Here is a 14325-nt window from a genome sequence, read left to right on the forward strand (position 1 = left end):
GTAGTAGTAGTAGTAGTAGTAGAAGTACTCAAAGTAGAGGTAGTGGTAGTGGCGCTCAATGGCGTCCCACCATTTTGAGATTGGTACTCACATGACACTGGTACGAATGGCTGTTGCAGTTGCATGAGTTGCTGGTAGGTGGTCGCGCCGGGTTGATACACTGGAATACCGGATTTCTCGGCAGCGGGACGCTTGAACGGTACCATTCCGGAAAAAGCCTGTTGTGGTATAGCGCAGAACATAAGCCACAGAAAGAGAGAGAGAGAAGAGAGAGAGCGAGAGAAATGAAGAGAAAGTGGGGAAAAAGCAAAATAAAAATTAGTATTTTATATATTTAAAAATTCTTAAGTTTTTATAAAAGCTTTAAACGAACATTAAAACTAAGCTAGCTTAGAACTGCTTTAAAGTGTAATTTTCAAAGCTTTTGCGAAAAGCTGGTATGAGCGCGTTTGGAGCTTAAAGGTAGGTATGGTAGCATGTTTTTTTAACATATGATCAGGCTGGTGTGCGTACGACGAAATAAATGGCAAATATGAAAGTAAGCTTCCAAAGACATTTAAGATATTATATAAATATATATGCATCTGAAGTTTTATAAATAAATGACAAAGCTTTTAGGGGACAAGTTTTAATATGACAGGCCTTGAAAATAATAAAACAACTAAAGAAAATAATAATCCCAAAGCTTTCACAAAAGCGCCAAAGCTTTAGTTAGCAAAGTGCTGGCTATGAAAGCTCGGTGGTGTACTGTAAAGTTGTGCATTTGAAAAAGCTTCGTTTGGTTAAGCGAGGTAGACAAAATGGTAAAGCTTGGAGCATATGTGTTTTATTAGTAAATCGTTAGATTGATACTCTTTGCGCGAATAAAGAATACAAAAATAATAAATTTGAATTATTGTACATTTTAAATTTGTTTAAATTCGACTTAATTTTACAATATTTGCGACGACAATTTCGAAAAGCTTTCAAGCGATTTAAATTGGCTAGGGACATTTATCTACTAATAGCTTAACTAATGATCAACTATAAAAAACCGGAGTAATCGCTAGCGTAAAAGTGTACAATGAAAATAAAATGTCAAGTTAATACAAATAACAGGAAGCTTGAAGAATATTAAATATGTGGAAATGCAATTTTGAGTACCTTTGGAAAACTGAAACTTCCTTTAGATATTTTTAGCAATACGAACTTTCATTGTCTTAGGATTCAATTTGCAATATCAAAGCTTTCGGTGTTTTGCTTTTTTGGAAACGTATTTTTTGAAAGCTTTCACTTTTTTAAGGTTTAGCAAAATGTATGCGATTAGCTAAACGAGTTCAAATTAAGTGGCGCTTTTGAATTTTTTTTCAAACCATTATAGTAGGAACATTTTTTAACGACATACTTGCGTTTGATTTGAACCAGGCGAAACAAAGCTTTTCAAACTTTAGTTAATTTTTTAAGTCTTACACAATACTAATCACATATTTTTTCAACACAATTTTTTTGATTTTATTTGAAACTGATGGAGCAGATCTTTTTAACGCTTTAAAAGTAATTAAGCTTTCAAAAGCTTTTTTCAATTCATATGGAAAGTTCTAGGTATAATTTCGTCGTTAATTCTGATGGCTCAAAAACTTTTATTGCATCGATTTCAGATCTTTATATTAAATAATTCATCTTCTTGAAAGCTTTTGCTGTTTTCTAGAGCTATGAATATACTTTGGTGCTTTCAAAAAACCACGATTAACGTATTTAACGACAAACTTGCATTTAATAATGAAGCAGAGCTTTTAAAATTTCAATTAATTTTTTAAACGTTACATAGTACTAATAATATACTATTTTAATATAAAAATTTTAAATAAAAGTGGTGAATCATATATTTGTAAAGCTTTAGAAGTCCTAAAGCTTTCAAAAGCTTTTGTGAAGGGTTGGAGATGAGCATTTTATAGTTTTAAAAATTCTGCAGCTTTCAAAAGCTTTTATAAAATTAATTTTGAAAATTCCAAAGCTAATATTTTTATTAATTCTGAGTGCTTTAAAGCTTTTACTGCCTTGACTTTGGAGGACTTTTTTACAAAGGTGATATAAAAAGATACTGCTCCTTTTTATCTTGAATATTTACAAACCAAATAAAGTAATAACTTTTTTTCTTTTTAAAAATATTGCTTTATTGAATGTTATTGAAATATAACTTTAAAAGTATTGAAGCTTTCAAAAGTTTTTTTTTTTAATTTGCTGAGTTCAATCGAAAAGTTTCGTTTTTTTAAACAAGTAGAGCAGAGCTTTTTTATGCTTTAAAGCTCTGAAGTGAATTCTGAAGGTATAAGAGTTTTTACTGCCTTGACTTTGGAGCTTTAAGGGGTCAATAGGGTAATCTATTTTCAAATTTTTTTTTGCATTTTCTGTTCCTTTATATCCTTAGAATTAATGTAGAAACCCACTTTAACATTGGAAGGTTTCGAAAAAGGCCCAAAAATAGTAATACCGCTCGACGTTCGGAGCGATGTTTAAACGCGTTTTTCTCAAAACACACTTTTTTAAACGGGTGGACATGATTCCGGTCGAACTACTCAACCGATTAGCTTATTTTTTTTTGTTAAGTGTTCTCAAAACGCCTAGCTATCGTCCCTATATTTTTTATAATTTATTGACAATGTTATGACAAAATTTATGTACAAAAATTTAGGGGAAAATTAAAAACAAAAAAAAAAAACGTTAATTACTTTTTTATTTATCAACATTTTTTCATGAATCTAGTAGCGACGATAACCATTCACGTACTTTTTAAAAAGAAATTGGGTTTTTCTGTTTCAGACGATCCAAACATAAGAAATCGTGTCCGCCAGTGAAAAAACGCGTCTCATTTCTCCGACAAATGTGATAAAAAATTCCGAAAAAATTTGTTTATACACTCCACGATATACATACCTCATGATATGTGAAAAAAGTTTTATTGTTAGAATAAAAATTTCTATGAAAAAATGTCAAAAAACAGGCCAGATTACCCTACTGACCACTTAAAGCTTTTTGTGTTTCACTATTTGCAAACGTACATACATAAGTATACTTTGCTTACCAAATGTATGTGCTTTTTTTGTTTTTTTGTAAAAAAATTGTTTTATGTGTTATCGCAAATAAATAATTTCGTAATAAATATTCATGCATGCACAAAAAGAGTCCAAATAAAGTATGCAACCACTTGAAAGAGTAAAAGAGTTAGTTAGAAAGTATATTTCCATTTGAGGAAAGTGAGTATAACTGAACGTAAGCGAAATGTAGATATGTAGTTGTAGTTGTAAGAAGGACTTTTCAAAGGTACACAAAAATGCGGGTTTAGTACTTACGAAATTTTCATAGTAAAATGAACCAACCGTTTTAACATCCATCTATTTTTTGGTTGTTCGCGACAAATGTGCATTGTTAGTGAGTTGTTTTTGTAAATATTTTTTTCATTGCGATAAAATTGGAGAAGGTGAAAGGCGTTCAGCCGAAATGTTGGCGCAGCAGTGGAGACACATTGCAGCAGAAGGAGCAGTTGGCAGTGGTAGTGGTGGTAGATGCAGGCAGAGTTGCATTTTATAGTAGTAGTAGTAGTAGTAGTAGTAGTAGTAGTAGTAGTAGTAGTAGTAGTAGTAATAGTTGTGATGGTGGTGGTGGTGATGTTTGCATTGGCAAAAAGTAGTTAGGTTGCAGGCATTGAAGTGGCATCGTTAACAGTTATCATAGGTTTTTTATTTAACATTTTCGGTTGATGGTTGTTGTTAGTACAGGTTTTTTATATATTTATATATTTTTTATTTTTTGTTTTTATTTTATTATTATTATTTGTTTTTGGATGATAAAACACAAATAATCACACACATTGTGTAGTAACGCAAATGATGCAAACAAACGTTGTGGAAGAAAAGAATACACAGAAAGAAAGAAAACACATGAAATTAGTTAAGTGATATTTTTGATGATTCGTTTGGTTATAAGTAGATTATTATGTAATTAACTAGCTTTACATAAACTACAATATGTATACTCGCATAGAAACGTACATATGATTGTATGTGTATGAGCTATATGTAATTTAAATAACTAATGCCGTTAGGTGTAGGAAAAAAATTAAAAAAATATATATATTTTTTAATGCTATATAGTATGTATGCGCTAAGTGTTTTTGAAAAATTATTTTATAGTGCTTGTTGTTGTTTATGAATGTGAACACTAATGTCTTAGTTGATGCTTTACTAAACGGCAACAAAAATTTGCAAAATATGAAAACAAAATTAAGAAGTAAAGGTTTTTCTCATTAAGCTTAAAGCTTTCAAGCTTGTAAACTACTCTACTACTCTGCGGTTTATTGTTTAAAAGAGCGGTGCGTGAAAGCCGTATTATTTAAAGCTTTTGCGAAGCTTTTTCGGGGCTGTTTTGAATGACATACAATTTTTTTAAATTTTCTGTTTAGGTTTAAAATCTAGTGTACACAATTCATTTAAACACCACTTTACTGAGATCTTAAAGCTTGTGATGTTCGCTTTTAAAACTCCTGCCAGAATAATAGTTTAAGCTTTTAGAATGCTTCGGCAGGCCTTTTCAATACAACTTCAATGCAGGTGTAATATTTTCGGCAATTTTGATACATTAAATGTAAGCTTTTCTTATTAAGGTTAGGTGGAAAGACTTCAAAATCTCCGAATGTTTATGAATAAAAATGTTAGTGAAGGCTTTTTGGTAAGTTGAAAGCTTATGTTTTATTAAGGGACGATTTATCGGTTTAGTAGGAGTTAATACTCGTTTGCGTACACATAGTAGGTAAGAATTTTGTAATAATTTAGAAAAAAATTAGATAACACTATTTCCATTTAAAGCACTAAACGACCAAATACGACTTAGCAGCGTTTAGCTTGTATAAGCTAAGAGCTTCCTCAAAACTTTATTACGAGACCTTCGCTCGTTATTTAATATTTACATTACGTTAAATGCCTTTAGTGCTGTGGTGCACTTATACAGCTAGAGCAAGCTTTCTCTTATCGAAGCTCAGTAGTCGACTTTTTATAAAAAATGTGAAAATTTCGAGAATTTTTTTAAACCGTGTTTTCAAATATTTATATATATTTTTCATCATCTTTTTATATTTTTTTCGATTTCCACTTTTGCATTTTAAAAATCGGTTGTGATTTAAACATTATTGAAGGGAGAGGAGTAAAAATAAAACATATGAAAAAGAAAAAAATGCTTTAAGCTTTAGGCAAAAGAAGATACAGTAAAAGCAGTTGAGCATGCGCTGAAAAGTATGCTATGCCGAACACACACCAGCTGGCAAATCAATGCAAATTAAATGTTTAAGTGGGTGAACTTGTGTAAGTTATGAGATTATTTCTGGCAAAAAAAATTAAAATTATAAAACTAAAAGAAAATTGAATTAATTAATGACAATTAATTTAAAAAAAATATTTAATTAATAATATTTTTTTTAATTATGAAATAAATTTTTAATAAAAATAAGGCTTCAAGCTGAAGTTCTTAATATTCACTTAATTTGAAAATTATGTAACTAAACAACAAAACGTTTACAAATACAAATACAATATGGAAAAAATAATTCCATATAAATATATATGCATAAATGTATATTAAGTTATTGCAACGCAACAATTTTAATTGAAGTTAAATGAAACGAAAAACAAAAAACACAAAAAATAGAAACGAATAACAAAAACAACACAAAGTGAAGAAATAGAAGAACAAATACCAGTTGTAACATGTCATTGTCCGCGGCGGCACGTTTCTTGCCCACTTCCAGTTGATGATGATGATGATGCTGTGCATGATGAGCGCCAGCGCTCGCTCCCACACCACCGCCTGCGGCACCCATAGCGAGTGCAGCGGCAGCGGCGACGGCAGCAGCATTGGCGGCGTTCGTCTGCGTTGTGCCCTGAGCCTGGACCTGAGCTTGGGCGGCCTGCTGTTGGGCAGCAGCGGCTGCGGCAGCGACGACGGCAGCTGACGACGGCATGTTAGTGGTCGAATGATGGTGCTGTTTGTTGTTGTTGTTGTTAAGAGCAATGTTTAAGGTGTCCGTCGGTCAGACAGTTGCAATGCAAAGGCGACCACAGGTGAGTTTTGTGAGTATTTGTGTTTGTGTACATTGTGGTGTTGTATTGTCGTTTTATTATATTGTTTGTATCATAACGGTAGGCAATTTCGTATAGGTAATTAATTTTTTGTAATTATTTATCAATTTTTAAATTTATTGCAATTTTTGAATTTATCATATTTTTTAAATTAATTATTATTTTTTTTAAATATTTTCGTGGTTGATTTGCGACATCAGCGAATTTTGCCCAAACACAACAATAAAAGTAATATGTACGTTAATGGCGCATTCAACACAATGACAATCAATTAATTTTGCGTTTTACACAAATTGTTTGATGTTGTTGTTAGTGTTATTTGTTGTTCGCGTTTGGCGTGTACGTGGCAGTAATTTTTCAATGTCATAAGCGTATATTATGTATTTTGGAATTTTGACGTTCGCGCAATAAATCGCAGAAATTATTTCGGTTCATTAAGCACAATTAAGTTTTCGTATTCGGTCAATTCAAAATTAAATGGTTATATTACGGATATATATGTCGTTTTTAAAAGAATAATGAGTGAATTTGTTCAAAATAAATCAAATAAATGATTTTTTTTCGAATTGAAGAGAAAATTTTTGAAATCAAATATTAAAAATAGTTGAAGTGAAAATTGCAATAAAATCAATAAGAAATTGGAAAATATTATTATTTGTTTAAATATTGTTGATTATTTGTTTATTATTTTAAATTTATTATAATAGTTTTATTTCATTTTATTTTAATGTTATTTATTTTCATAATATTTTTTTAAATTTAATTTTAAATTTTAATTAATTAATTTTTTAATGTTGTTTAAATTTTTTATTAAAAAATAAATAAATAATAAATTATTTGGTATTTTATATTGTTAAATTATTGTAAAATAAAAAAAATGTTTAGAAATTGTTTACACAAAAAGAAAGTTGTTATTAAATATGGGGTTTAAATTTTGTTTTTTTAATATTTTAATAAAAAAAACAATTATTTTAATTTTATTCATTATGCAATTTTTTTAATTTTTTACATTTGTTTTAATAGTTTTAATTTAATTTAATTTCATTTTTAATTTTTTTTTATTTTGTTCAAATAATTTTTTAAATATTAATTAATTTTTTTTATAATATTTTAATTTTTTTTTTTCATTTTAATTAATATTTTTTATATGTTTAAATTTGAAATAATTATTTAATTTTTAAAATTTTTTATTTTAATTATTTAATTTTTTAAGTTTAATTAATTTTTATTTTTTTTTGTATTTTAAATTTATCACATAATTTGTTATGCAAATTTGTTTTGACGATCGTTTTTTATTTTGTTGCAGTCCGAGTCATCAGTTCACATAAGTGCATGTGTGCGTGTGAAGTAGGTGTAAGTGTTTGAAAATTTATAAAAAGTGTGCATGTGTTTGCGTGCGTGCATAATTTTGTCCGCAGACCATCATTCAACGAAGCATACATTTATGAGTGCCGAGTAGGACGCGCGCGTGATAACAGGAAATTAAGAAGTACGAATACGAAATGAAAAAAATAAAAGAAAAAAGAAACAAATTTTTGTTGGTTTTCTTGTTTGTTCTCGTTATTGTATTAAGTACTTAGAAGTTATTAAGAAATTTTATGTGTAAAATAATTATGAATAAAATATATAAGTATGTCTGTGAGTGCAGGTGTATTAACTGTAAATTTTTTATGGTTTTAATTATTCAAAAAAGATTAATTTAACACTTAAATAACTTATATATTCAATATTTCATCGAATCTGATTTATTAATACTTGTGTGATTTGCAGGAATATTTAAAGCTTTCACTTATGTTGATTGTTCAAAAATACCTCATATCTTATGGGTGCTCTTTGTTTTGAAAGGCCTTGAGAATTTATTAAAATAATCAGAAATATATTCTGATAATCTGTGATATATGAAATATGATTATAAGCAATTTTGTACTGATGAGCTTTTATATTTGAAAGGATAGCTTTTGTGAGAAGTTATCTTCCAAGACTAAATCTTTGTTTATACCATGCGCGCTATTTATAGTTAGTTTCCGTTATACATAAAAAATTGTTGTATATAAAAAAAAATTGATAACAGTAAAAAGCTTCCAAAGCCTTTAAAAACAAGAATTCATTTCTAATATTGTAACTTAAACATTCACCATTATTGTATAGATCTTGCTAAGTCAGCTTCTTTTTCGCATAGAATTGTCAGGAAAAGCTCAAACGATATTGTTTCGCTTCCTGAAAGTTTGGTATTTGGTGCGATAGCTTTTGAAACATTTAGAGTGATTATGAACTTTCACCAATATTAAGTTTTCTTAAACTGATTTCACGAATAGCTTTCTTATAAATTAAAGAAGCTTAGAAATGCTCGAGATAATCGGTTACATGTATTAAGCTTTTGGAAATTGGTGGAGAAAACTCTTAAAGCACTCGAAAATTTACGTACGATCTTAGCTTTCTAACTTTTAATTGCCACCTATATTTATTATGTTTGAAATATAGTTATAGTGAAGGAAGAGTAAGAATAGAGTAAGCAGCTAATTTTTTGAAAAACCTGTCAGTGAAAGCTTTCAAAGCACACTGCACCATATAGTCTCTAACTTTTGTAAGCAAAGATGCAATAAGTTCTCTTGTGTTTTCTAAATGCCTAACCTGGTAACAAAATGTTGTGTAAACATATAAAATTGAAACTTAAAAAAAATTTCATTGAGGAAACACTTCATAAAAAGTATATAAATAAAGGTTTGAAGTTATTGAATATAAAATAATCTGTTCATTAGTTATATACATAACATGAAATAAAATATTTAAAATTATATATTTTTAAGCCGAAATGAATGCTGTAAGAAATGCGTTAAAAAGCTGCAAAAGCTTTCGAAATCAATTCTTAGTAGTAAAAAAGCTTTTTAGACAGCCATTTTATTATACATTTCAGTGTTTTGAGTTAAAATGCAGTTATGCGTTAAGTGATTATGTAAAATATTGTGTTTATGATTAGAATTGTGTGCAATTGTGCAAGTAAGTTAGTAAAGATGAAGCTTAAAGCTATTTGTTTGGCGTGTCCTGAGCTTAAAATCTAACTTAGGCTTATCATATGAATTATACTAAGCATAAAGATGTGTAGATTGGAATTGAAAATATATTGTGTGTGCGTAGAGTTGTATTTTATAAAATATATATTTTTAGACATATGTATTAAATAGAAAACTTGCTTTATAAAAGAGTTTATAAAATAAAAATATTTGTATAAGTTTCTCATAAAAAACTAAAAACTTACAATAAAATATGGAATTAAGTCTCTTGAAGATACAACAAAATCCAGCTTTTGGCAAGGATTTATGTAGACTCCTTGGCCTTTAACTCTGTGCAGCCAATAATATTTACCAATTAACGCCAATTCACTTTTGATCACACATTCGTATCTTTTTGTTGGGTTAAAGTAAGTAATAAATAATGGCCTATAAATATATGTATATCGTGTAACTGCTGTAATATATTTTTACTTTTTAAATAAAGTTCAAACTTTTTCTTTAAAGAAGAAAGAAATGAATTTTTTTGTTAACAAAAAGTTTAAAAAACAAATATAAAATATAAATATTTTTATATATATATTTTTTTAAGATAATTTTTTTTTTTTAAATATAAAAATTCTTTTTCTTTTAATTAAATGAAAAAAGGTTAAAAAAAGAATATAAAAAAATGCAATTTTTTTCAAAATATAATAAAGTTCTTTTGAAAAAACTTTCCTATTTTAAATATTTTAGACTTACATTTTTCTTTATAAAAGTAAAGGTAAAACCGTTATAGAAAAGATAAAAAAAATTTTATAATAAGTTTTTCCATATATGAAAAATATTTTTTTTAAGATATATTTTTTTCAAAAGGATAAAAAAAACAAAAATAAATGATTTTAACGATAGTTCACAGTTGCAACTAATCCGCTGTTACACTTTGTTTTCTAAATAAAACGTATATGATTTGTTTTATTTATTTTTCAGTGTTTTACAGTTCCTAATAAATTTTTTTTAGCTAATTGTATTGGAATATTTTTTACTTTAACTAATTTTTCTTTTATTTATATTTTTCGTTTTTCTCTTTTTTGTCGCATACCTACCGATGCATCGTTGCAGTTAAAAAACTGTTTAGTTGTCGAATTGAAAATATAAATAATAACAATTTTTTATAGTAAATATAAATACAATGCTTTTGTGTTTTTATGAAAAATATGTTTAAAATATACCTCTTTCTATTTTGGTTTTAATTTTTATATATTTTTTTTATTTAAATAATATATATATATAATATACTTTTTTTATATTTTTTTCTATACAAAATATATAAACATGTATAAAATATATATTTTGTTTATAAAATATGTGTTATTTTACAGTACGTAATTTTTAATACTTTTTTACAATATTTTTTTTAACCCTTTCTAACAAATACCTAATAGTTTAATATTTTTGTATTTCAAATTTCTTGTTTATTTTGACAATATTTTTTTCAGAACATTAAGCTAACAAATATTTTTAAATATTCAATAATCCATTTTTGTTTGCAAATAAATCCAAATGTTATAAAAAAATTGGTGCCAAGATGGACCCATTGCGTGCAAGTTCCTACTCTCTCTGCGTTCAGGGCCAAACTATAGTTATATTTGTGATGTTTACTTTCAATGGTATTTCTGAAAAATAGTTCTCAAGTTCCACTTAGTTTATTTGTTCATAATCTGCAACAATGCGAGACAATTTTTAACTCGAATTATACTTTTGCAACTTTCCATTTATATTTTCTTTTTGTTTTTGTTCAGTGGTATACATTATTTTTATTAAACACAAAGCAAAAACTTTGAAAATACAACATCTATACTAACAGACTTAATTTATGAACTAGCAGATCACTTCATTTGTCATACCACTTGTACCGCTTGGGGAAAGCGGTCCTCATATAGACGATATGAATTATTATTTATATTCAATTCCGCACAGGATCGTTTGATAGGGAGCCAACTGGGAGAGTTGAGCCGCGTTGCTTTTCTTTTCATGACATTGACTCCCTTCCGCGGCCTAACCTCGCATATTAAGTTGCAGCCTAGCCGAACGGGTTGTCGCTCACCATCGACTTTTCTCTAATATTTACATGTTACATTCGTGACATCTGTTACACGGCATGTCTGAATCAAATAATTGAAAATGTTATATAAAGGTTATGGCTCAGTCCTGAATATGAATCGAACATTAATTCTGAGAAGGATTAATACCAAGGTACAAATAGGCGAAATTTTAATTTTTATTATTTTTTAAATAAAATAACATTTATTGTCATTTAACTGTAACAATTACACATTTTTTGTAGAAAACTATATATTCTGTAAAGTGCTGGTACATTATTTTGTTCTATATTCTATAGTATTCCTAGTGCACGCTATGTAAAGAATTTCTTTTTACGCCTTGGGTCACATTGCTGGTGTTATATTAAGGACTTTAGCTTTTTTGAAAATATTATATAGCCTATATTCACCGGTGAAAGAATCAAGAATCAAAAAAGTTCAGTTTCTCTTTCCTTTTTATAATATTAGTATAGATTAAATCCGATAAGTAATCGGGTAAACAGTAGGTGGACTTTTTTACTCAACAAATCGGAAGGAAAATTTTCAGACTGATTTGCTTAGAGGTCTGTGGAGTACTTGAAGTGTTCCGATTACGAATTTGAATCCAAAATTTTGAATCATGTGCAGCTGTTAAAATGAAATGGTGGTTTGACCCCTACACCCCTCTACAACGTAAAAAATTCTCCGTGTTAAGAAATTTGTACTATCATTTTCGGTTTTAGCCACCCAAAATTAGCAAAAAACCATCTCTAACAGCACAGTCGCAAAATGACTGTCTAGTGTTACTAGTTAAAATGTTGTTGTTGTTGCATATGAATACTTATAACTATTCCATATACATATATGTGGCAACCCCATAAATAATAATTAATTTTTAATTCTCAATGCAACCATGCGTTTTGACCTTTTGTTTATTATTTATTCTATTCTATTGTGCGTAGTTTTGATATGTCAATAAATCTTCCTTTTTCTACTCAGACCTCTACCTCAGACATCGCCGGTAGTAGTGGTGGAGTATTTTGCAGTGGAAGCTGTTTCACGTCGCTATTAGTATCCGCCGATGATCTCGTTTTAATCACTTTCGGAATTTAAACGTATTAAAAATATCTTTTTTTGTCTGGGGTCATCAATGTAGTAATGCGATTGAAGCCACGTGCTACTTGCTTAACAGTTGATGTAGACAAAGGAAGATTTATTGACATATCAAAACTACGTAAAATAGAATAGAATAAAGGATAAACAAAATGTCAAAACGCATGGTTGCATTGATAATTAAAAATTAATTATTATTTATGGTGTTGCCACATATATATATACATATATATAGTATATCTTTTCACTTTCTTACTTATTTGCGCATTTTATTATTATCGTTGTTGCGTACAAATTCGGTACAGCAAAATTTTATTTTAAACAAAAATTTTCACATTATAAAAACGGGAGTTTGCTTTGCGAAACCTCATAGTCCGTTTATCTGCGCGAAAAAGAACTTACTTACTCTTGAACAACAAAAAAAGGTATAACAGTGTTACTAACTCGCGGCCAACTCGAGTTGCGAGCTTAATCCTTTTAACACTGCAATTTACAGCCGCCCTACCGCTAGAGAACAAGTCGCCCACTTAACCCAAGCTCTTGGTGTGCCAGTGCTAGTTACCGCGGCTTATTTATGAGAGTTTTAAAAAACTGGCTTAGCATACTTATAGGCGCAGTCGCGCTAAGCGTACAAAAATTCGAGTGGCCACGTAGCTTAGTGTATACCGAAATAGCGCGCGCATGGTATTTGTGTTAGAGCGCTAGCAATATTCTTGCTTTCAAACAACACTGTCTGTATGTGTGTGTGCACGAGTATGTATGTGAGTATATGAGTATGTATGTGCGCGATATTTTTGCGTTAATTTGCATTTAAATGGCTTAAAAGTGTTAACCCAGCGTTTAACTCTCTGCCAAGCAGTGACCCGCGCGCACTCCTGTTAATATGTTATGTGCGGATTAATTTCGCTGTTGCTGTACGCCCTCGAGTACGCTGGATGTCGGTTGCCTTTCTGCAGCTCAGTAAGCCCTTAACGTATGTGTGTGCGCGCACACACAGCACGTGGCAAATCTTCCACGTATACATATATTTTCGCGTTTCATCATCAGCGGCAGGCAACAGGCAACTCGTTCTACATTTCCTTTCGCATGCGACACGCTTTGGGCGTCGGAAATTTGTGGCTTTTTTGGTTAATTTTACGCCAAAGGCGTTGAGCCGTCACCTAAGCTGTCCTCACGCGCGATTGTCAGCCCCTTCACTTAGTCGCCGTCGTGTAGGTTACTTTGCATAGGTGTGCGTGTGCGTCCTTATTATTTGGTTTTTGGATGATTTGCTTCATATCTCAAGGCGCTATAAAGGCAAATCACATTTGCGGCAATTGTACGTGATTTTTTCTTCACTGCGGTGCGTCATGCTAAATTTGGGTTTGAGTTGGCTTTAATGGAATTTTTATGTGATTCTCATTTTTTTGGTATATTCGGCTTTACTTGAAATTCCGCTGCTGTATTTGGGTCACTTCCGCCTGCCGATAAAAGGTCGTTGAAATGTTTGCCTTTGGCACTTAATTTTCTTGTAATTGTTATTAGGTATGCGTATTACATTTTGTTGGTGCATTCGTATTTCATTAGCGTTGTGATTATATTTATTTTAAGATTTTATTTTGCTTGGTTGTCGGTCGACCATTGAACAGAGTACGACGCACGTGACGTGTATATGTATATATGTACGTATGTATAATTTTCACAGCAAAACCTTTAGTGGTTTATTTTTGTTTTAATTGTAAGTTTTAATTATCTGTGTTGATGTGTATAGAATCCAAAAATATGTTGTAGCTTGAGTAAAGTGGTGTGGAAGTTTAATAAAAAGCATTGTGTGTGTTTCTGTTGCTTTGCTGAACATGTTGTTTTATTTATGCAGACACAATTTTGCTATATAAATTATAGCAAATCAAATATTCGTGGATCTATGTGTTTGTGTTTTTGCTTTTTTTTGAGCCTATTCTTTCATAAAAGCAGGATAAAATGTGCTATAAAAATTATAGCCACTTAATTGTTTGTAGATTTGTGTTTCAGTTGCTACGAGAAAGCTGATAATTCATT

General features: G+C 29.7%; 1 protein-coding gene across 1 annotated transcript in view; it reads right to left on the minus strand.

Annotated features, from left to right (window-relative positions):
- LOC126756229 (mucin-19) overlaps positions 1–14325 on the minus strand; it is a 535736-nt gene that overhangs the window by 11087 nt on the left and 510324 nt on the right. The window contains 3 exon segments of the mRNA XM_050469149.1: positions 2–218; positions 3330–3371; positions 5726–6010. Coding sequence (XP_050325106.1) covers positions 2–218; positions 3330–3371; positions 5726–6010 — 544 coding nt within the window.

Source organism: Bactrocera neohumeralis, chromosome 4 (assembly GCF_024586455.1).
Source record: "Bactrocera neohumeralis isolate Rockhampton chromosome 4, APGP_CSIRO_Bneo_wtdbg2-racon-allhic-juicebox.fasta_v2, whole genome shotgun sequence".
Classification (NCBI taxonomy): domain Eukaryota; kingdom Metazoa; phylum Arthropoda; class Insecta; order Diptera; family Tephritidae; genus Bactrocera; species Bactrocera neohumeralis.